The 24,425-nt window shown below is 39.0% G+C and overlaps 1 protein-coding gene across 3 annotated transcripts in view; it reads left to right on the top strand.

Annotated features, from left to right (window-relative positions):
• Positions 1 to 24,425, top strand: part of COL4A6 (collagen type IV alpha 6 chain) — a 111,678-nt gene that overhangs the window by 65,534 nt on the left and 21,719 nt on the right. For all 3 annotated transcript variants that reach the window (XM_015860479.2, XM_015860480.2, XM_015860481.1), the window contains 16 exons: positions 5,403 to 5,537; positions 6,807 to 6,851; positions 12,501 to 12,617; positions 13,675 to 13,743; positions 15,236 to 15,271; positions 15,692 to 15,754; positions 16,393 to 16,428; positions 16,559 to 16,600; positions 17,114 to 17,206; positions 18,226 to 18,279; positions 19,681 to 19,740; positions 20,602 to 20,646; positions 20,881 to 20,934; positions 21,461 to 21,530; positions 22,230 to 22,340; positions 23,273 to 23,422. In XM_015860479.2, coding sequence (XP_015715965.1) covers positions 5,403 to 5,537; positions 6,807 to 6,851; positions 12,501 to 12,617; positions 13,675 to 13,743; positions 15,236 to 15,271; positions 15,692 to 15,754; positions 16,393 to 16,428; positions 16,559 to 16,600; positions 17,114 to 17,206; positions 18,226 to 18,279; positions 19,681 to 19,740; positions 20,602 to 20,646; positions 20,881 to 20,934; positions 21,461 to 21,530; positions 22,230 to 22,340; positions 23,273 to 23,422 — 1,180 coding nt within the window. The remainder of the gene's footprint in view (positions 1 to 5,402; positions 5,538 to 6,806; positions 6,852 to 12,500; positions 12,618 to 13,674; positions 13,744 to 15,235; positions 15,272 to 15,691; positions 15,755 to 16,392; positions 16,429 to 16,558; positions 16,601 to 17,113; positions 17,207 to 18,225; positions 18,280 to 19,680; positions 19,741 to 20,601; positions 20,647 to 20,880; positions 20,935 to 21,460; positions 21,531 to 22,229; positions 22,341 to 23,272; positions 23,423 to 24,425) is intronic.

Genomic DNA, 24,425 nt, shown 5'->3' on the forward strand with positions numbered 1-24,425 from the left:
GCTGTTGCCAGGACTTGGCATTGCTCAGAGAGAAGGTGCAGCCCACGAGCCTGCCTGATAGTGCATTGTCTGTTCTCTGTTGCCTGGAGCCTTTCTGTGTGCTTCTACTGTCTTATCTACCCCAGAGCCAGAGATTGCAGTACATCAAAGAAAAAAAAAAAAAAAAAGCAATTTGAGTTAGTCTTTCTATTCTTCCTTTCTTTTGACTCCTAGGTTTTCTTTTAAGGAGTTTCTTTAAAGTTTGCAGAGTATAAAATGGAGCAAGTACTTAGACTTAACGCTGAGTCACTCCTGACATTGTCCGTGGTGGGGGAGAAAGACTACAGTATGTGGTCTCTGTGTGTGCTATAAACAGAAATAGCAAATATGTGGGACTGATTGGATCAACATGTTCCATAATGCTTTTTAACTGGAAATGGGGCACAAAGAACATACTTTTCAGAGATTTAAATATCCAGCTTAAATAAAGATATGTTTTTATGTCCAGGCTGTGTATGCAAGCTCTGTGGTAAACCTTCATTTGTAACTGTATTTGTTACTAAAGTATGGGATTAAGGAAGCAAGTCATTTATTAGAATTAAAGTGTTGTTTTCTTGTTTTGTTTGTTTTTAAACGTCAGAAATAGTATGTAAAGCCATATGTATATACATAGATTTTTCTACTTGTGGTCACATTTAGTCTGGTTTAATAGAAAGAAGTTCTACTTCCAAAAATACTTCTGTTATCACGTGAACTAAAATTGGAAATTATTATGAGAAACAGCTTGCAGCTGCTCATTACTGTGTTAAAAGATTACTCCTGGGATGACCAGCGCAGCCTTGGCACTCTGCAGTGTTATGTGCCAAGCTCTGTTTCTCAGTAACAGAAAACTGCCATAATCAGCCATGAAACTTAAGAATTCCACATGATACAGGAATAATATTTCTTTTCTTGTAATAAATAAAATTTAAAAAAATAATTACTCTGACACCCTACCTTCTGAAAAAACCAAAGGGGGGTTATCAAAGAGAAGGGCTAAGAGGTTTTTGGGAAGATACTGAAAGAAACAAGTTTGCTGTGTGGATTATATATATATATATTGTCCTTATCATGCAGATAGAGCAAGGTATGTGCTAGAAATACAGAAGCCATTCTGAGCAAGAGTTTCTGGGTTTGTGGAAGACTTGGAGAATAGTTTTCTTTAAAAGTACAAAGCATTTTTCAGTGGGGAAAATAATGTCTTATACTGGAATGCAAGCATGACACTAACCTGTAATTTAGGAAAATATTGAAGGGTTTTTCATCAGTAATTACTGTTATTGTAGTAGAGCTGTGAGGCCCCAGATGAGACTGGGGCTTCTTGTGCTAGGTGGTGCATGTCAGGCTGGAGATAACCACTGCTGCAGGAGTCCCATATGAGAGGGGAAGGGGAGAAATTGGAGGCCTAGAAAAAAGGACTGGTTGACTCAAGGGTCATGCCTCTAAGAGGACCTTACATGCAAATGGACACCGCTGCCTTGCTGTGATACGTCACTTGCAATCACTTCACCTGAGCTTGTTGAGTTGATCTTGTGTCATCTTTGTAATGCAACATCCCTTGTTAAGGTGAATAACTGTGATTTAAAGGGGTAAGGAATAAATACACTTACATGCTACTGACCTGTGTGAGCATGCATCTCAAAGGACCATCCTTTGCACAGGTCTTTTTGCACAATGTGGGAGTCAGGGCACATAGATCTTCCTTCTGAGTTTTAAGCTGGACTCTGCTCCTCATACTGAGGATATAGGAACTTGCATTTCTAATTCCATAAAGACTAATGGTTGGTTCTTTGTTTTACCTTAATGTAATAGATGCTTTAGACTACAAACCATGTACCTGTAAAGTAAATCTTTCTCTCTGACACACTGTTTGGAGGAAATGCTGGATGAAGGAAAAAAAGGTGAATAAGACCCTTTTAAGGACCGTGGTCACTGAGTTCTACTTGACAAGAAGGAACTTGGAATTCTGTACAGCTTACTGCTGTGCTAGATCAGAAGTCAAAAGCCATGTTACAGGAAACATCCTTAATCTGTCTGATAGATAGATAGTGCATTAGCTTGGGAAAGCATGAGCATCTTTAAATTCAGTGGCTTTTTACGTACTGTGGATCTTTATTCTACTTAATAATAATGTTTTTTCTTTGAAACACAGAAGTCTGCAAACAGACTGAAGCTGGTCTGCCTGACTTGATGAGTAGCATTTTGTAATCAAAGTAACCAGCTTGTCCAGCTTTCTGAGTTTCAGCACCCTTTTTTGCTGCCGAGACACTAAATTAATGTCTGGTAATGAGGAAGGCTAGCAGATCTGCCCCTTGGGTAGGCAGGCGCTTGTATTATTTTTTTTGTCCCTGAAATAAGAGGCTTGTTTGGTGGTTCTGTACCTCTGCTACCTGTATTCCATTGCACAGTGAAAGATGGAACAGATTTGCACTTGATTCTCTAAGTTAAGAAAGGCTTCGGGTTGAAAAAAAAAAAAAAAAAAAAAAAAAAAGGAATGTTTGGAATTTGCAGTGTTATGTGTAGCAGCTCTGCTGCAGTGGGCGAAAATTTCTGTGGGGTATTAAAGCTGGCAAAATGGGTAGGGACAATGGAGAAACTGTGATGTATTCATCGGTACACCAGTGAATTCCATAGAGACTCCCCCATTACCCACCCAACTGGCCTTCCCTCATGGCACCTGGGGAGTTCCATTTTGTTCAGTTCCTAATGAGTTTTCTACAGGCCACTGGACTATGATACACATGACTAAAAACGGAGGGCTCTGTTGATTTTCTGATGTTTCTTTTTGATACAGTTCACATTTGGTGATTAATCTTGTCCTCACTGCAAAGAGCTGTTTGTTCTTTTTATCCTTGGGCTAAATGAGAAGTAAGAACAATCCTGGTGCCAAAGCACAATGAAGGTGAGGCACTCACTGCAGTATAAACTCACTGAAATCACTGAACCTTGTGAGTTTACCTTGTGGGAAAACCTGAGTCTTTGTTGTCCTCTTCTCCTGGCATTGCTCCTGCGTAGCTCTTCTTCAGTGCCTGCTCTTCACAGCACTTTTGTCTTGGGACAGGTCATGGGAGTGCTGCTGAGTGACGAAAAGCACGGCTTCTTTAGCTGCAAAGTCCTTTGTTTCAGCATAGAAAATATGATTTCCATCCACACAGACTTCAAAAGAAACAGTAGGAATTCTTGAGAGCCTGATTATCATGGCGTAATCACATTATCAGAGAGATTAGAAGCACTTTACTGTGTCTTTATGGTTTGTGGTGATCTAACTTGAAGATTCTGGGCAGAATCTTCAAGTGCTGTTAAAATCTCTTGTATGGTACCAAGTCAGAAGAGAGCTTTTTACCTGACCCCACTCAGAACATGCTTATTTCTTCTGTCAGCTCCAGAGCTGGACGCAGGCAGAACTCACAGTTTCTCATCCTTTCTGCCTCCCCTGGATATACTTATCTCAGTCATCTGCAGCAGTGCAAAACAAAAAACCTCCTAAAATTTTCATAGCTATTGCTTCCAATCATCATGAAACAGAGTCATTAAATAGGCAAACTAATTAAATACAACAGTGTTAACAATTCAAGTGGTTGAGGAATTCTGTGTATTTTCCTTAGAGATCTCGGTGGGCTTTGGGTGCTGTTGCCCTCAAGGCTGGTGGCTGGCCTGCTCAGTATAGGTGTCTGCACGGCTGCATTGCCTTGAGCTGTTCACAGCCCACACTTGTAAGCGAAGCATTGCCTGCAATACTCTGAATGCCTTGGAAAGTTAAAGCTGAGACCAACAGCGTGAACAAAGCATGTGATTTTCACAGCGCGTTTCTTGTTTTGCGTGGTTGCCAAGGACCACTGAAGAGTTGGGGATTAATGCTATGATCACTTGGTTCCAATATAAAGGATTCCATTGATAATTATCCCAAAGTGAAAAAAGTGAAAAGTAATCAACTGAAAAACCTTTTCAGATGGGAGCCTGTGACCCTGGAAGTTCACAATGTGTGTCATGTCTATGCAGAAAAGGTATGAAATGTGAAACAACTGTACTTGACCTCTGTTAAAGACTGAGATGGAACAATCACAATAGAGAGTGACGTGAGGGAACTGCTGAAGTTTATAAGGAAACTGCTCCAAGAGAGCATTACACGGGATGTAACATTTTAGCCTAAGTGGGCATAAAAATAACCCCGGAAAAAGATTTTTTCTATTCACTTGATTATTAACATGTAAAAAATGCATTTTAAAACTAGCAGTGAATTCTTCTACCTGCCAAGGCATGGAGTGAAGACTTTGTATGTCTCCAGCTGAGATTATTAAAACCCATGCAGCAGGGAGCTGCATTCCTTTTGCTGTTTTAAGGAGTGAGGAAAATAGAAGAGAAATACAATGCCATGGACACGAGCACTAGAGAACTGAAAGGAGGATGTATTTTCTTATGAACTTCTTCCTCCATTCTGTATCTTCTAACGCCAGGCTTGATTCTTTGCATGGATCATTTTATCTATCACACTCCATATCTTGCTACTAGAAAGCATAGTCCTAAACTGCCAATTTCTACCAATACTGTGGGATCTTAGAATCTGTTAATCTATTTCAGATTCTTTCAAAATGAACTGAGAAGTGTAAAAATGTTAACACAAAACTGTGTGGTAAGTATTCAGCTGTCATGTGGCAGCTTCTGAGGCTAAGAAAAAAACAGAGCGCCTACGGCACTATTTCTACAGCATTGTTCTGCAAAATAAGCAAGTCCCAGACTACTCTGCACATCTCTGCGGTGATAGAACAATAGAAGTACATCAGTCTCATATGAGTCTCTGCAGTTTTAGAAAATGTTGCCCTCTTCAGGCAATGGTGTGTCATTGCACCTTCTCTTGCACTTGGGTCAAAATACACATCCTGACTAGAAGGTAATCCATGTGGAATATAAGTTAATTCACTGTGGAAGTCTTGTCTTGAGCCAACCGTGGCACTAGTCTCAAATAATCCGAAGTGCATTTTCTGCCTGCATGTGACCTGCTCACTTCTTGCATCTTGTTTTGTCTTTCTGTTGTACTTGAACTAAAGCATAAACAAAAATGCTTCTTGTATTTTGCACCTTGGAAAAAGAGTTTGCAAATTTCATAAGCAGTAGCCAGCTTTGTCACAAAATACTGTTGTTTTATCACAATTCTACAGCAACATGGGTACCGTTACATCTTTCAGAAATAAAGGGGAGATTTCTGTTACTCGTTATTTATCTGAAATACATCTAAATACAATTTTTATCTGAAAATGCAAGGGGAAAACTTTAGTCCTAACTAATCTAGCACATCAAGATATCAGGTTATGCTGAAGATTAAGCTGGATGGAGCAAATGAAAGTTTATGAGCATGGTATATTGACTTCTTTTTTGTTGTATTTTAGGGTCGACCCGGACCAGTTGGGATTCAAGGACCGATAGGTGCTACTGGATTTACTGGTCCAGAAGGTTTGCCAGGAGCAAAAGGTGAGAGAGGAGCAGTGGGCCCCCCTGGACCAGCTGGACACAAAGGCAACAAGGTAGGTTCAAGAAGGAATTTTCTTTTTCCCCTGCAATAGATATGTTGTTATGTTTGATCTGTGTTTGAATGTATAAAGAACATCTTGGACCCTTTTATAGATGTCAGCTCAGTATCTTCTTCATAGGATGATTAAGCACAGTAGCAAGTGTGCTTACTCTGCTTGTTCTGCTGTTTCTTCTTAGGAAGTAGCAAAGGAAGTGTTCAGACTTGGCAGAAGAGTCAGTGAAAGTATGAACAAATACTTTCACTGATGCAGAGTGGATTCAGGAAGGTAGTTTACCTTAAGGGAAGTTACATTGTGCTCTAGGCATGTGTTTGCATCATGTGTTCTGGGTTGAGCACTGAGGACTCATTGTGTCCAACTGTATAGTATAGTGCAGAGTTACACTCTCCTTTTGCTTAATGCTAGTCAACACATTGAAGTTCCAGTCATCCTTTCTCATAAGGCAGAGAACATGGTAAACTGACAATGATATGACTGATATTTCACAATTCTAGCAGATAACACTGAAGTCAATAAACAAAGATTTTGGAAGAGATAGAAATCTGGGATTGGAACTAGCCTCTAACAACTGGAACCAATTAATTTGCCCTAAAATAGTCCTTTATCTACTCCAGAACTTCTTCTCTCTCTGTTCAAATGGCTGCATATACAATACCAACATACAGTTAGATTCTACCTTCATCCACTTTATAGAAGCAATATACTTTACCTTTCCAAAGCAAGAATAATTTCAGGTGGGCGTTCTGCTCATACTATGCCTGTTCTACTATTATCCAGAGTAGAGCAGTAGAGCTAACAAAGTGATATTCCCTTGCAACTCAGTCAGAGGTGATCTGAAATTAATACAGTTGCCTACTTATCCCTGGATGGAGGTATAAAAATACAGACAGAAGAACCTGTAAGGCTTACTGAAACTCTTGAAAGATCAAGCGTCTCACTGAAAGTTAAGTTTACACTGAATTGCTTATGTTTCTGGCATCTTATTTTCCCCAGATGTGCAATAGGAGGTTATATTTTTCCTTTAAATTGCCTGATTAAAACATTCCTGAAACACTCATTTGGCATCTAATCAAGCTCAGATGTTCAGTTTATATTTTCAGTGACCTCTGTGGTCAGAGAGAATCTACATGAGAGAGTTTGCTCCTTTTAGTATTGAAAGTTGAAGTCCAAGACTGGAAATGTTGGACTGAAAAGTACCTCACCAGTGACTGAAATATAGAGGTTGATAAAGAGAAATATAATGTGTTCTCATTTTTATTTCAGGGTTCAATGGGAGTTCCAGGATTTCAAGGCATCAATGGGATCCCAGTGAGTTTGCATATGTAAAATTAAGTCACTTGAATGTCTCTTCTCTCTGGAGGGAAATGGCAGCTCTTCATACTGTGTAATGATGGAGACTCTAGTTTGTCTGTTTGAAAAAAAAAAAGCCAGTTCCCTCTCTTCAGTCTTTCGTGCTGCAGTTTATACTGCAGTTAGTTCTTATCTTGCTTGTTGTGGGCACAGGGTGCAGATTGTTCCAGTTTTCTTTGCAGTAGCCTTCTTGTATGTGATAACTATTATCAGATCACCTTCAATCTTCTTTTGCTATGATGTGAACTGAAACAGTGATTAGGGCTGAGGCCTCCAAAGAATTCTTGCTTCCAGATTAGGTTCTAGTACTGGCTTATATCTGACCCTTTCAGAAACCTAAACCAAGAAAGAGGTAAGTACTGCATTTGCCATGTGATAGGAGCTGGTAGCTACTTTCCCTGACGACGAGGAGCTTTTGGTTCATTTCTTTACAACTTGAAATTTCTAGTAGTTGTTTTTTACATCATACTGAAAATTATATGCCTGGAGTATTTTGATGAGCTCTCTTTTGCTTTGGTTCTCCACAGTGATTCTTGGTAAGATGTGTTAGAAATTATTTGCCTCGGAGGACTTTTTAGCTGCGCCAGCTTTAGAAGTTGCTCCAGATTTCCTTGTTCTCTCAGCACTATTTAGCTAGTTCTGCTTTCTCCTGATATTAGAATTATTTTTCCTTTCTTAGTGATATTTTCCCTACTGTAAGCTTGTGCTTCTGAGCACTCTTACTCTCTTGCCCATCTACCTTACATTCTCAGCTGGCCAAGAGCTTCATCACAGTTGAGCTGTGTTTTCTGACTTCCTATCAAACACTGAATTGTTTTGATAGGTTGGCTGAAAATGCACTGTTGGCCCCATGAAGGAGCTCGTTGAATTGCAGTTCCTACTTGGCCCCTTCTGTCCCTCAGTTCATCCTCGCCTGTTTTCTCTCCTGCTCTACTCCCTTGCTGCTATTTTTTTCTTTTCCCACCAGCCAACTAACTCTCTAGCTCTGAGGAGAACAAGCTGTTCCCATAATACTTAATTTAATTGAACACACTGTGGGAACATGCTGTTCTCAGGGTATTTTTTCAGATGAGGCTCTGGAGAAAGGGGATTCCCAACAATAAGGGAAGGATAGAGATATAGCGAAAACCACTGCCAGGTAGCTGGCAGCATCAGGCATTCCAAGGAGAGAGTGGGGAGGCAGATGAGAGAATTCAAAGCTTCTAGCATATGTGGATATACTCTGTCTCCTTTGCAATATTGAGTGGGTGGGTCAATGAGAAAGAGGTAGGTTTTGCTGCTTATGAACAGTGAAATGCTCACCTTTGGCTCTTCTTTGTTACAACTGCAGGACAGAAAAAGGGGGCAGGGTAACTAATACATATTGTTTACATTCTAGCCATTGAGACAAATGCTTCCATTCTGGGTGAAAATAGCAAACACCACTGCTTGAGAAAATATTTACATTTTTGCCAGTTGCATTTCAGGATAGGGAGTAGCTTAGGTTTGTTGTGAAATGTACACAAACTGATGCACATTACATATTTGTGTGAAATGCAGAGCAAAGGAGAGAAACTATATGTGTGCTGATATATTTAAGAGAGAAGTATGAGAAGTAAGAATTTAAGAAGTAGTATTTAACCAGTAGTTTCTTAGAAATCTTTAATTGTATCACTTAGTGAGTGAATTTTCTTTACTTAAAGGATACTACACACTAAACTCTAGCACCATTACACTGGTGGTCAGGTCTTATATCACTATCTCTGTACAAGAATTAACATCCAAACATGAAGAGAGTGCCTTTTGAGCCTGCAGGTATCTAGATGTGGGCAGGTATATTTTGATTGTGGCCAAAAGCCTGCAAGACTGTAATTCAAAGGAGTATCCTACTGTTGACCTTAATGGAAATGGTGTTCCATAGAATTTCCCCGGGCAATACTGGTGGCAAGTAAATCGTGTTGTTGCAGCTGGCCTGACTAATCCTTTTAACCTAGCAAATACAGCAGCAGCATGTGTTTATTGCTCGCCCTTCTGTGTCACAGTGCAGAGGAAACTGTCAAATCCTTATCCCTACTCGGGAAGTTTATTTTTTCCCATAGGACAAGATTCAAGGACACCCCTGGTGAGGGCTGAAGCTGGGGATGCATATAGCTTTTCATGAACTATCCAAAGAGTTCTAGAAAGAAGTATTTCTGTGAAGAATAAGTACGTGTCTGTGCAATGAAAGTTAGAGTTACATGGAGAGGCGAATTTCCCTATTTTGTGTCCCTCCTAGAGGAAATACAAGCACTTGGCAAGGCTGTAAAGAGGCCACTTTGCTGTAGTAATCCATGAACCTGCTTATTCAATTAGTTTTGTGTTCACCCTTCATTGCATTTGTTTCCCTATTTTTAAATATTTGTTGAGCTCTCCTGTTGGGATGGCCTTTGTGCTAAGCCTGTTTGATTTAGAAGAGAGGTCGCTTGGGATCACAGCATTAGTGTATGCAAGAGAGTCAGATAAAGCAAGAGCCTAGATGAATGGTTCAGATTTCCTTATCTGTCTCCTAAGGAATGCCCCCTTTTGTGAGAACAGAGAGCGCGAGTAATTTCTCCAGCCTGTTCTTAGCTCAGGTTTGTAAACTAGTTACTCTGCCGTGTCCTAAGTTAACAACTGTAAAAGCTGTTTCTTCACCTTAGTCAGTTGAGGTGCCTGAGCTGAGCTGATATGTCTAACACAGGAATTGGAGGAACTGAGAATGAGTAAATGGAGTGGAACTCATAGAATTAGTAGAGTGAAACTAACTACTGTTTTTTAGGTAAAAACAGCTGTTTTAATTATAGTTTTAAATTCCTGTAGAAAAGCTTCATTTCAGCCCTATTTTTGTGACTTATTCTTGAGGAAGCTTGTGGTGCATGCTCAGTATTGCCACAGATAAGATTCTTTAAACAAAGCATAATGAATTCTGATTACACAGTAGCCAGAAAGTAGGAAATCTCATGTTTTTCTTCTAGAGCAAAAGAGACAACGTGTGTCTGTGTGTCCATCTATGTCATGCTTTGGCTCAGAATCATGGACATGGATGCCGTGGGATTAAGTGACAGGGCCACAGATGTGTTTAATACACACAAGCAGTTACTGTATTCAGCACGATTTGTATCCTCTTTGTGAGCACTCCTCACATATTAAAGGGATATCCAAGTCTTTTGAGCCTCTTGGACACTGTATTGGCCAAGGTTTAGGAGGTTGTGCCCAAAGCATTTCCCAAGACGTGATGCCCATTGGTTAGCTGCCTGCCACAGCTGGCTTTTGGCCACCCCTGGAGGCTCAGCAGCTTGGTTCCTCATCTGTTTGAGGGGCAGATGTTGGCTCAGCTTCCCTAAACCCTGCAGTTGGCCAACTTATGTTGTAACCAGATACATGTGCTATTCACATAGCTTCTGTATTGTTGCTGTAAACAAAGGGAAGGACCTCATAGGAGTCAACCACTCTGGCCTTCCTCTGCAGTCACAGCCTGTTGCATCAGAGACTTGCTGCTCTTGGCTATGACATACTGTATGGATGGAAGAAGGTGGCTTGCCACTGATCTGTTCCAGATTTGGGAACCAAATTAAGTAAGTTATAAGAAACAAATATAAGTGGCAATAAATTGGTGCTTCAGCCATTTCGTGCCACTTGTTTGGGGCCTGGTGTGTCCCCGGCTTGCATGCCACAAGTGGGTGCTTTGACCAGAAGGCTTTATCATCAGGGCTACTGGTACCATACACACAGTGATGCCTTTAGCTAATGCTTTTGGGATGACTTCATTCTATGTCCTGAGGCCTTCTTACGTTCAAGTTTATGTCTGCCTAGGTGAGCTGCCTAGATCCTGCAGTGTATATACACTTTGCATTGATTCAGTTTGCACATTATTGACTGACAGAGGGCAGATCTAGGCTCTCTCCTCTCCATTTTGTTGTCACAAATTGCCACACTGGACCAAGGAACTCACCTGGCTGAAATTAAGAAAAGGAATAGTTATTTTTCTGCTGTGTTGTTGGTTTCTTCCATTCTCTGCCTGCGCTTATGCTAGCAAAGAAAAGAGTAGGTGTGAGTGGCCAATGGCTCTTTCAGTAGCAACTGACACTAGTGATCAGTTTGAATGTTTACATAATAATGGTTGCTCTGCATCCTTGGGAAAGTCACTAAGCTACTGTGTGACCCCAGCTTCTCATCTGTAAAATGAAGATTATTGCATTCTCACTTTTTTGCAAGGCATTTTAAGATCCTTAGATAAAGGACTTTACATTACTGCAGAGTTCTCACTGAGTTTGGTCAGAGCATATGGTATTGAGTTGGACTGGGAAGACCTTCAGCAACACAAATCTGATTTGTTTTATGTGTCAAGCATGAAGGATTGGTAATGTTCTGGTTTATCTCCATTTTATCCTTGTTTATTTTTCACTTTCCTAGCATGAGTCATAACTTGCTTAATGCCATACCTTAAAGATGAATCTTTGGGATCACACAAAAATACTCTGGGAATGATATCACAGAATCACAGAATTATCAAGGTTGGAAAAGACCTAGAAGATCATCCAGTCCAACCATTACCAATACTTCCCAGCTAAATCATATCCCTCAACACAACATCCAAACGTTTCTTGAACGTGAATATGAAATCAGGGAGTACAGAGGGGAGAGAGAGAAAACTGACTATTACTTACTCCCTGTCAAATTCTTACTCCCTGTATTTCATTTTTCTTCTTACCACAAAACATTGTCATTGAGTGCCACAGAGCTGGTTTCTATGAAAAGGTGGATAAAGAGTAGCTTAATGCCTGGGCAGTGTGTCTGACAGTTTTGCCTTCTTTTGTTTAGCCAATGTATACCCATGTGATACTGAAGAAAGTAACTAATGGCTCTGATTTTTATCTCGTTTGCGTCACTAGAATGCTGAGTCAAATGAACAGAGCTACAGCAGGGCTAAACTGATGTGAAGTCAGAATTAGGTACAACTCTTTCCTACCCTGCTTTTGATTATCAATTGACCATTACAGAAACTTGCTTTTAAAGACTACTGGTTTCATTAGATCTTTCACCAGTTGCTTTGCCTAACTTTAAAGTTTAATATAATAAGGAAAGCTAAATGATGTGATGGTGGAGCTGAAACATCTGTTGAACTATTAAAAGAAGGAATCCACAGTGGAGAGGAAGAGAAGTCAGTGAAACTTTTAGCTTTGGAACTATAACTTCGGAATTATAAACGCTCAGTATTGCTGAACCTGCCTTTGTCTTTGTTTTTACATTAGCAACTTCCACTGTCATTGTCAGGTGCACCCGTGCTCTGTGTCATATGCTGTGTATTTCAGATTGTGCTCTCAGGACGTACTCATGCACAAGTTATGTACTTCAGAAAATTATCCCTTGAGAAAAAGATAATTGAATCCAGATGATGTTCTAGGATTAAGCTTTGGGGAGGATAAACAATGCTGGCTGAAGAACCTAGTTCTACTGCAGCCTGTCATACACTGAACTTGAGTGGGAGTTGCCTGTTTCCTTTGTTTTGTGTTGCTATTTGGAAGACATCAGTTTTCTGGGGACAGTATTGTTAATAAAATACCACCTGTATTTCTTTCTATATACCACTCTTTTTTTCCCTTTACACAGGGTCACCCTGGCCAATCTGGGCCCAGGGGTCCACCCGGCCTCGATGGCTGCAATGGAACAATTGGGAGCCCTGGTGTTTCTGGGCCAGATGGATTTCCTGGCATACCCGGGCTGCCGGTACGTCCCAAGGGAATTGTAGTGTTCTGTTGTCACTAAGCCAGGATTTGCTTTTCTTACCGGTGGTGGAAAAAGAACTCCCAAGTTCTTAGGAGGAATCCTATAACCCCAAGTTCCTTAGTATTCTTAGAGCTCAGTGTCATTTTCTTATTGAAATTCCACTCTTATTTACTGTGTAAATGTTAACTTCTGAGGCTAAAATGAAGATCCTGTGACAATATGCTCCCACACCACCCTGTCCCTTTGTCACTGGCAACATTCAAGCTGACTCAAAAGGGACCGTAATGAAGTTTTTAAGAAATACGATGTGTCAAACATCTTCCAGTTGGAATGTTTCAATTTAGGGAATGCTGATACAAAAAAGGACTTGGTCGTGTATCTCTTTTACATGTCATCCAGACTTTAAGTTTATGTGATGTTGAAAATAACAAAGCAACAAAAGCAAGTTAAAGTATGACTTTCTAAAATAACTGATTCACTCATACCTCCTGCTCAAATTTCTATTTTGTGGTGTTTGTGGGATTTTATTTTTGGCAAGGAAAGCTGCTTGGATCAGCTAACTCCTCTCAAATTAAGGTGACAGTTACATGAAATCACCTTGGATAAACTGAATGGAATGATGAAGATTAAAACAAATTGGGTACATCTAGAATTATAACAGCTGCTTTTTCAGAAGATTCATTCAATCTGTTGCTTTTTTTGTTTTTGTCTCACTGTTTCTATGTAAATATGGTCATTTTCAGTGCTACAAAAAAGATAACATAGATGTACAGGAGAATTACAGCATGTCAAACAGATTCAGGGAGAATCTTAAAAGGTTTTGAAGGCCTAAAATAAAGGGGAAATCTAATATAAGCGGGCAAATACCAGAGAAAATGTTTGCAGAGTGTTGTTTTTCTAAAACCCCAGGAAGTCTTAAATTCTATTAATACCACTGCAATGCTACTTTTGTAGTTTACTGGAGCAAGAAGTTCCTTACACTGAATTTAATTTCTTTCAAAAACAAATCAGTGTATTTTTTTCTAGAAATTTACTTTTGTCATTTATTTTTTATCAGGGTCGTCCTGGCCCAAAGGGCCTTAAAGGAGAACCTGTTTTTGCTCAAGGCAGCCTTAAAGGAATGAAGGTAAGATTTGCTATAGGAGAAAACATAGAACGAGAAATACTTCGATGTCCCAGAGGATTCATGTCTGATGCTACAGCTTAAGTTGCTCATAATGTTAAATGTGGGTGTCCTAGATAGGTCTGAAGGCAGAGCAGAGAAAAAGACCATTCATTCCTTAATGGCAATGCAGAGTAGTTTCAGAACTTGAAACTGCTTGATCTTTGCAGCACTAAAACATCTTGTTTATTGCATGCTGGATTGCTGGGACACAGCTCATCCCATTACTGTTCAGAGTAGTTCTGGTCCTTCATTTGTCTGTGGAAAACTAGCACCATTCATTTGTTGGTGTCAAACCATAGATATGAGGAATTTCCTGTAAGCTTATCCTGATTTACATGAGGTAGCATATTTGTTCTTAGATGCAGAACTTCCCTGTATGTGGCATCCTCACACATGCCAAGTCTGTTGAAATAAAAGCCCAGGAGATCTGCAAGCACAGATTAAGATTTCTCCTGTGAAATCCCACTTGCCTTCCAGTGTTTTTTGTACTGGGAGATACTAAGAATCAACAAGGTTTAAATGTATGAATACTGTATTCCATTCGTAGTATTTCATCATTTATTGCTATGAATTCAGAATTTTATTCTCTTTTTAATAAGGACATTGCCCTGAACTGTCTGTATCATTTCTGTAATTTTATTTCCTATAAAGAGAATACAGACCGTGGTAAGATGATCTCAGTATATTGATCCAAACAGTGAGCAGGTTCTTCAATACTCTCATATAAAAATTTAGTGCTTTGTTGCTTTGAAACAAATATTCACCAGCTTAGAGTGGTTTTGGTTTTTGCCAGAAGCACTAAACATGGCAAAAAACTATAAAAGATTTGGAACTTCTTGTGGTATATTCAGCAGCCTCATTACTCATTAAATATAGAAAATATTAAGGTGTTTTTTTTTTCTGCCACATAAGACCCCTCACACTGACCTTTTTTTTTTTCAAAATGATGAACTTTTTAAAATTTCTACCCATAGACAGATAGACAGATAGACAGATAGATAGATAGATAGATAGATAGATAGATAGATAGATAGATAGATAGATAGATGATAGATGCAACCATACATTGGTAAGAATAAAATAGATCTTTGTTTATATAAACTTCACTGTTTGTGGAAAATACAGCTTGTTTGAAATAACTATTTATAGTGTTTGTAATGAAGGCTTTTGTAGTGTGTTCTCCAGATGTTTTACAATGAATACAACTTTTTAATGCCACTTCAGTTTCTGTTGCTGCCTGTAAATAAAATGGTTGTCGTTATTCCAGACTTTTGGAGCCTTTCCATTTAAAGCCTTTCAATTTAAACATGGAAACACTGGTGTCATAACTAAAAGTGAACACTAATGTAAAGCAAATATTCCTATTTAGACTAGTAGATATGCATTTATGGCCCTTCATAGTTTCTTGCAGTAATACAATGGTATTTTTTACTGATGCACTTTTCATTTTTAGGGAGAAAATGGTCTTCCTGGATTGGATGGTATTTCTGTAAGTTATTTAATATGGGAAATTATAATTTTTAAGAATATTGTTGGAAATTGGTGCGTTTCCTTGTATTGGTTCTCAGGGACACTTTTCAAATTAATGGGCTGTGTATTTTTTTTATACCGGTAGCTTGAATAATTCCAGTTTCCTAATGGTGTGAGTCGATCCACATTATGGCAGCAGAAGTCAGATTTTGCTATTATCTGTTCTTGTTTTCCTTATTAAATTCAAACTCCCCTCTACCATTCAACTCTGTAACTTCGACTTTCAAATTTTATCTTGTAGTGTGATTTGGGTTCTTACAAAATGTAAATGAATGTACATAACTGAGGGCTATTATTGTGTATTTTCTGAGATTGCTTGTTTTGGGTTTGATGGGATAGGTGCTATACATTCTGTATTTCTCCTGTGTTCTTTTTATAGGGCCCCAAAGGTTTGCCAGGTCCTACAGGTTCTGCAGGCCCTATAGGATTACCAGGTTTGCAAGTAAGAAACCCTGTCTGATGTACTTCTCGATAGAATAGTTCAAAATGTTGGCAGTTTTCCATCCTTGACTACGTTTGTCTCATCAAAATGAGCAGAAGTCTGTGTGCTTCTGAAAGGATGAAGCATGTTCTTCAGATGTGAAATACTTGAACTCAGGCTGTTTAATCACAAGAGCACAAGTTCTCTTCTGGGGCAGTGTTCAGAGCAACAGTCACAAGTGAGAGCTCTAGCAAAGTCCTCGAGCACCATCTACAAACAGTACTTAATACTGTTTTGAAGGTTTCCTCATCTCAGGACTAGAGGAAATAATTGGATCTCTGCATGTTTAGAGCTTTTCTCATCATGAAATGTGCTGAAAAGTTCATTTTTTTTGAGATGCTAGAAGAGAATTTTATATGGGCAGCCATTAAAACAAACTTCATTTGCTGCTTTTAAATTAAGATTTGCTCTTAATTAACCATAGTGCCAAGGGACTTCACTGTCTCTCATAGANATATGAAGACTAGGAGATTATTTTATCACTTGATTTTATTATGGGGACAGAGATGAAATGAAAGTTCGGGTACCAAATGTTGTTCATATTATTTGCATCCTACTTAAGTCAAAATTAATTAAGTCTTGATCTTGTTCACGTTTAGGGTCCGGTGGGTCCCCCTGGGCCACCAGGTCCGAAAGTAAGTACCCACATTTTCCATCATATTTCAACACCTGATTGTTGGCTATTTTTTTATGGTGTGCCTAGATGATAATGATACTGATGTTGCTGGTGTTTTGTTATTAATTGTATTCTTTTTTCTCCCCTAGGGTAATATGGGATTAGGCTTTCAAGGAGAGAAAGGAGAAAAAGTAGGTGAATCTTGTTCTAGTACAGAAGGAGTGTGAAGTTATACTCTAGTGTTCTATCATAACTTTATCCTCTAGACAGTGGCTAGATTCCAGCGTTTTCTTCCATTTTATTTCCTTTTCTTTTGGACTGAATGACAGTCCAAATACCAAAGAGTCTTACTGGTTGCTGATAATGTTTTGCACAGAAAAGAGGATGGGAGCTTTTCCTGAATGAAGTGAGGGAAGGAAAACTAATTTCAGTGCAGTGCTTTCATGGCTGTCAAGACACAGGTCCTCTTTTGACACCTTTTGAATCTATCCTTTAGTTTATATGGACCCTGAACTCTTGTATTGAATTTTTCTTCTGACTTTATGCTCTGTGAATTTCATGGTGTTCTTTGGGTTAACTGATGCATAATGTATGGTCATATTATCTTAGATGGACATCTTTCAGTCTGTGTGAAGGGTTCACAGTGGCATAATGGGTCTCAAGCTCACTCTGCCTATGTTAATACCTTCATCTTTTGTCTACAGGGTGATGTAGGACTGCCTGGCCCTCCGGGTCCCCCTCCATCCACTGGAATACTAGAATTCATGGGATTTCCAAAGGGGAAACAAGGAGAAAAGGTCTGTAAATATAACTTACAAGCTCTCCCATCCTCTTGGTAGAAAGGATGAAAAAGCTTATTAGACAGTGAGGGCTTTCCAAATCATACTCATTTTCTGCACTAGTTTAATCTGTCAGAGGGCTACTGAATAAAAATATTGTTAGCTCAGAGCAGTGTGGAGCATTATTGAGTCCGTACCTGACAGACATCTTAAAGCTATTTAAATATTTCCATTAATAATCCTAGAATGGATGAACTTCATTTTATTTTCCTTGGACCAGTGAAATATGGTTGTGTAAAAAATAAGTGATTAAAAAACACAACAATTCCTTTTGGAAAAGTAAATAAAAAGCTCCAAGTCATTTGCTTTCACTCTAACGCACACTACTGTGAAATCAACAGATTTCTCTCATTTATTTTGTTCTTCAGGCATTTACTGAGATACATATTCAGCTCATCAGTGTGTCTTATAAAAGTCCTGTGGAACTCAAGTCAAAGATTCTCTGCACACATGAAATATAGGCATGTTGAATTAGTCTAGGACATATACAGAATGTTTTGGGAGTTGTCATGAGCTTGCCTAAGCCACTGCATAAGTCATGGCAGTCACTTTCTTACTTGGTGGAGTTGCATTAGCCAGAGACTCAAACAGGGGCTGTTAATGTGGCTCACTCTTGAAGTTGTAAGTAGGATAACAGTGACTTTATTCTGTTTTGGCATGTGTTATTTGCCACTTTCCATGAATTACTGTGCATGTTCAAAGATGATGATCTGAGATGATCTGGTTTGCCTTCCAGCAGTGGTGGAATGTAAAACAATAGTTCCAAAGTAGTGGTCTTTGAAGTCATGGGAGGTAGCCACAGACAATCCATTGCATGCATGCACTGTCTGGCAAATGATGACACAAATCAAGCATACTCAGTGCCAAATAAGTTACGAGGCCTTGCTTTAAGAGTCAAGAATATGATGGGTGGATTGGGGTAAATCTTGCTTTCATGGGCACAGTGGTTTATTGTGTTTACCTTTTTCCTTTTTCAGGGTCAGCCAGGCCCTCAGGGACTGCCTGGAGTCAAAGGATTGCCTGGACTGCCGGTAAGGGGAAGAGAGAGTTTTCAGTATGTGCCTAGTATGAGTTAAATGGTTCAGAAATCTCTGAATAGCTCATAAGATTTCTACTAGAGTTTCTAGGCACTTGGATATTTGAAAATCTAATACAAATGTCCACAGAATTTTGTGAAGAGTATAACTGTAATTTGATCATTTTTGTCTTGGAAATGTGAAAAAGACAGCGTTGTCCTGCTATAGAGGCTACAAAGCAGCCATGGTTTCAGTACATCTAATCTATGGTTTGCAAAGGAAATCTGCAAGTATATATCACTTTTGCTTACCCACTTGATGGTAGTGTTTCTTGGTCTCCCACAGAGAGCTAGATGCATTTTAAAAATCCTCTTTATTTTTGTTTGATTGTATTTAGATTTACTTTTTATTACTTTCAAGTTATAAAGCACATATACATATCTTTATATCTGACTGTCTGAATGTACACATCTAGTTTTAAAATGGGCTATTTAACATTAGTGCTTATAAACTCAGGAATGTGTAGCATCTTCCCTCTATGAATTAACAACAACAATTTATCTCTGGATTCCAGAGAGGTCTTTCCCAGCTTTTAACCTATTGTAAACACAACTTCTTTACATGAGTTTTGGTAATAAATATTTTGTGGAACTTCTGGCTAATGAGATAAATTGTTTGCTGGTTTCTTCAGTGTACAGATGTTCTCAGTAGAATGGCATGCAAGAACCTGTTCATGAAGCACAGCTTGTTATTAGCCTTTCTGGATGTGTTCCATTATGTGCATGTTTAAGCATCACAAGAGGCCAACTGAAGCTGGTGTGATTGAGCATATGTGTGAACTTAACCACAAGCATAAGATATTTCAAGACTGAAGCCTGAAAATTGCATACCTACTGTAACTCAATGAAATTAAATCCTGGTGTTCCATCTCTGGATTTGATACTTCTTGCTGACTGGGAAAACCACCAAACAGTTCCAACTGTTGAGTGTGAAAATGTTATTTTTTGTGTCATTCTTAGGCTTTAGAAATAAAATAATAATAATAATAATAAAAGGTGATCTGAGGTTTGCCTTGGGCTGCTGCTGTTAAGAAATTAGATTTGAAATCACTTCTAAACATAGAATATGATAGAGTGGCAGAACTTTGCTGTTTATATCAGTGTTACTTGCATTTCCTGCTGAGAAACGTACTATAGTTTAAATGGATGGAAACCACAGGGAATGAAGAAGATAATGCACTGTACATAATGCCAGCTGCTTGATTTCCTTCTGTGGCAAAAGAAGCCCAGCAGCAACAGTCCATTTCCTTTGTGTCTCTGTCATATGGTTTATGTTAATAGATGTTTTGGTGCTAGTTCTGACTTAGGATTGTGCTTTAACATTCCATGTGGATCTAATGTTAGTGTTTTCCCTCAGGGCTTTGGAGGTGTTGGAGAAAAAGGAGAAAAAGGTGTGCCTGGTTTACCAGGTGGCAGGGTACGTAACCTTACAAAGTCCTTAAATACCTGTTCTTAAACTGGTTTCATAAAGTGGACTTTTCACTAACAGAAGCATTCTCGAAGCATGTAGGAGTCCCAGATATAGAACTGGAACCCACATTAGCCAGTGCTGTACAATAACATAACCAACAGCTCTTTTATCAGTAAAGTCTCAGACGAAGAGTGAAATATGAAAATAGATGAGGTAGTCCAAGAAGATTATACATACCTACTGGAGGACTTGATACTAGCAGGCCTGGGTTTCTTCCAGGTCTTTTGAAAGCTTTACAGAGGCTTTGCAGGGACTTCAGGGAGCTTTTACCCCTTGCCAGAATAAGGCATGGAAGAACATATATTTGGGAATGAAAAAGTCCAGCTGGCAATAGGGATTGGTCAAACTGGATAGTGAAGGTGGAATTTAACAGCATGCCTTAGATTCTTCAGGTCACCATGAACTTGCAGAAATGTGGTGCTCATACACAACAGGAAGACCAAAGCTTTCAATTCTGCATCTGAAGAACAAAATTGTCACAATAGAAAATATTTGTCTCCATTAAGTATCACAGCTTTGAAAATATGAACTAGCTACCTATCTTATAAGCTGAGAAACTCATGACTTATTTAATTTGAACTTCTAATTAGCAAGATAATGACTAAAGAAGATAAGACACCTTTTATCAGTTATCCTGTTAAATTCTTTTGATGATTATTATTAATATTTGGAAGACAAGGAAAATTATTAGTAGCTTCTTCTTTTGAAATTTTACTTTTTCACTCTTTGTTCCTGAGATCTTGGAGCCTGTAAGAGCAGGCTGAGATGGAGCTTCTGAAAATTACATAATGTGTTTTCCTTTCTTAGGGTCTTTTGGGGCTGGATGGATCCAATGGCATTCCAGGGAGAAAGGTGAAATGCTCTTTTTTTTTTTTACTGCAGAAAACCAGCTCAGGTATTATAGCTGCTGAGAAATCAGTGCATTCAGGTTACTGTTTATTCCTTCTCAAATGCTTGACAGTACGTGTAAGACAATGAATTGGCATTGTAATACAAGTCTAAGCGCTGAAGATGTCTCAGCTAGCAAATCATGCCACTATGTTATTGTCTCACTTCTTAAAAATGTTCCTGTGTGTGACTTTGCAGGGTCATCCAGGTATTCCAGGCTATCCAGGACTGGATGGAGTTGAAGGCATGAAGGTAACTTTTCAGATGGAAATACTAAAGCACTGCCATTGTAAATATATTTGCATGAATAAATGTCATTGCTTCAGTCAAACTTATGGAAGTCAGTAGATGCTTAAGATAGCTGCCAAGGCTGCCAGATGTCTAGAAATGGTGTGGAAAATGACTATATAGTAGTTTGCTGTGAGTGAACTTAAAACCTACCACCAACATTGATATATGGTTGGCAAACATGAGAAATGCAAGTGTCACCACTTATTTGGTGGAGAACGTGTGGAAGAACAGTACAGGCTTATACAAAGAACAGTGTTACTGCATGAATCATCAAAATGATGTACTGCTTTGGCACAACAGATTGTGTTTATAATATGTATATATGATGGTGATTTGGACAACAATCAGATTTTGCATTTCCTGTTTTATTTAGGATTTGATACTGTGTTAGAGTGAGAGGAATTAATGATACCACTGTTTGTCATAAGTTGCTTGCTCTACTTAGGTGATTTTCTGGAGAAATCTGTTTTCCCCTTTTCTTCTACAGGGTGAAGTAGGTGACATTGGTCCCCCAGGCCCTCCTATCATTGTTGACAAGGAAGGTGTAGTAATTTCAGGTATGTTTTTATTTTGTTTCTTTTTTGAAACTAGAGTAAACCAGTTGTTTCTGATTCAACTTGTTTTATTTCTATATTTTAGCACTTTTCCATGCTGTGATTTGAGTCTAGCCTCTCTCTTGTTGTTCCTCCTTTCGTTTCTGTATTGTTGACATACAGATACATTTTGTGCCATATATTTATACCAGAATTTATGATAAATCTTTCATTCCTGACTTGCAGAATGATACATTTCAAGGCACAATAAATGCTTAGCACCTGGGAAACTGACTATATATGAGCTTGGGGAAATGTAGCCTACCTGTGTGTATTATTTCTGTGTATCAAAGAAATGGATAGCCGGAATGTCATTCTGTTCACAATTGTCATTCAGTGTGATAGGAATACCATTGAGAAAAGAAACTTAATTAGTGCCACCATTGGATGAGCTCTGGGTGACAACAATCTTGGAATCTGTAAAATTAAGGAGAAAGGTTGCATAATGCCTCATTTCTCTTTCAAATGCAGTCAAGTTTGAAACAACCTCTAACTTGGCTCAGGAAGAAGTTTTCCAGTCACTGTTAGCTTGGCCTAACAGACTTACTAGTAACAGCTTTGCCATCAGTGAGATCAGTGACTACTGAGGTAGTAAACTATACAGAGTTTGTCAGAAGAAATTTTCAAGTTTTTCTTCTTTGTCTTTCTATATTTATTTAACAGGTGCCCCAGGTGACCCTGGAAACCCAGGAATACCTGGTCCTCCAGGAGACGAAGGGCTCAGTGGTCTACCAGGCTTTCCAGGAGCTCCAGGGTTTCCAGGCCTGGAGAGAGGTAAAGCACCTGCTCAGTGACCTTAACAGGCTGTTTTCTGTGTGTTTGTTGTGAGAAGACTCTGGGTCGCAGGCTGAAGATGTTGAAGGTATTGCAGCCTCTCCCTCCTCCTGCTGGCCTGACTTGCAGGCTGCTGTGAGGTGCAGAAGGCAAGGAAGAGGCACAGGAAAACCAAGCATGTTCACTTGGGTGGGAGTAGGATTAGTCCCACAGTGATTACAACCTGTTTCAAGGCTTCAGCTCTCAGTATTTCATACACAGAAGTTGGTTTGTTTGATTTCTGTTTCAAATTAAATTAAATTTTCTGTTTTGATTTCAAATTGATGGAACTTTTCCTACAAATGAACATTCTGTATGTTTTTGAAAGTGAGCTTTTTTGATTGACTCGTCATTTTTCACAGAATCACAGAAACACAGGGGTTGGAAGGGATCTCTGGATATCATCTAGTCCAACCCCTGTGCTATAGCAGGTTCCCTGCAGTTCTTCTGTTTTGCAGCAGAGAGCTAGCACATTGGCTAAGTAAAACCACTGTAGCTCAAACCCACTTGTCCCATCAAAAATCTCACTCAAGTTTCTGTTTTATGTCATTTGTAAAGTCCTGGCCTGCAGCGATCCAGAGACCAGTACTAAGGCAATTATCTCAACTCAAAGCCAATCTGAACATAAATGAATCATGGTATTCCATAGTTAATTGTCTCACCTATTAGTTAGATTTCAATGCAGCCCTGTAAACTTTTTTGAATGACCGAAGGAATGTGTAAATGAGTGCTGGCTCTTGACTACAATTAATAAGTTTTCCTTTGTATGCAATTAGAAAATGTTCTGTACTGACATGGTTATAGTTCAGGACACAATAGTAATTTTCACAATATTAAAAATGTCAGAATATGTTTGCTGCTGAATAGCTGCTAATCATGTCGTTGTTGTTTAGATGGAATGGGCCCTGGAGGGTCTCCAGGTATTCCTGGTGTGAAGGGTGAAATGGGAGAACCAGGAAGAGCAACAGTTGGATTACCAGGCACTCCAGGAAGAGATGGCTTACCTGGTCTGCCAGGAGCACCAGGATTGCCTGGTTCATCGCGTATGTACATTTTTAGCATCAATTTTTACATTGAATTCGTAGTGAAATAAAGCAAATAATGATTTCTGTATTTATTTATTTTCGAGTGGAGATTATTCATCTGTAAGTCTTAAAAGCTTGGTTAACATCGCATTGTAATTGTAATTCACAACATTTGCTTTATTTATCTTCACCCATCTCAAATAAGAAAATGCAGCTAATTATTTTTAAAGTGGGTAACCTGATAGACTGAAGCATACAGTTCTAAAGGCACAATTTATGTTTGTTCTGTTTTAGTAGGATGAAACTGAGCCAACTCAGATATTGACTTCTGAGAAACATGTTTCAGTTGCGGAAAAGACAGGAGGTTATATGATATAGCATTCAGGTTGATGGGAGAAAAGCTAAGTAAAGTTTCCCGTGGTGTACTGAATTAGATAAAGGAGATAATGTGACTTTTTGAGCACTTGGGGTAAATGACTGATCTTGCAAGTAGGTATATCAGGTACCAGGAGTCAGACAGGATACCTGAAGAGACACTTTACAGACATAAGGAAATGTGATTTTATTTTCACACAATCAATTTGTATGTATTTCCTAATTGGTTTAATTATGCATTATTTTGCTTGGAAAAGTGGTAAATCTTGTGTTACGTTATTCTGCCATAAACTGAGTTCAAACAGCATGTTTTATTTGTTTTATTCTTGAGAGTAAATCTTTCAAAAGCAGAGCATGCGCCAGTGATGGTCACAAGGGGTGTCCCCAGGGCTCAGTGCTGGGGCTGCTTCTGTTTAACATCTTCATTCATGATCTTGATGAGGAGATTGAGTGCACCCTCAGTAAGTTTGCAGACAACACCAAGTTGGGAGGGAGTGTTGATCTGCCAGAGGGAAGAAGGGCACTACAGAGGGACCTGGATAGACTGGATTGATGGGCCAAGGTTAACAGCATGAGTTTCAATAGGGCCAAGTGTCGGGTCCTGCATTTTGGTCATTAAATTTTGGAATTAAATGCTGCCTAATGA

This window comes from Coturnix japonica, chromosome 4 (genome assembly GCF_001577835.2).
Source record: "Coturnix japonica isolate 7356 chromosome 4, Coturnix japonica 2.1, whole genome shotgun sequence".
Classification (NCBI taxonomy): domain Eukaryota; kingdom Metazoa; phylum Chordata; class Aves; order Galliformes; family Phasianidae; genus Coturnix; species Coturnix japonica.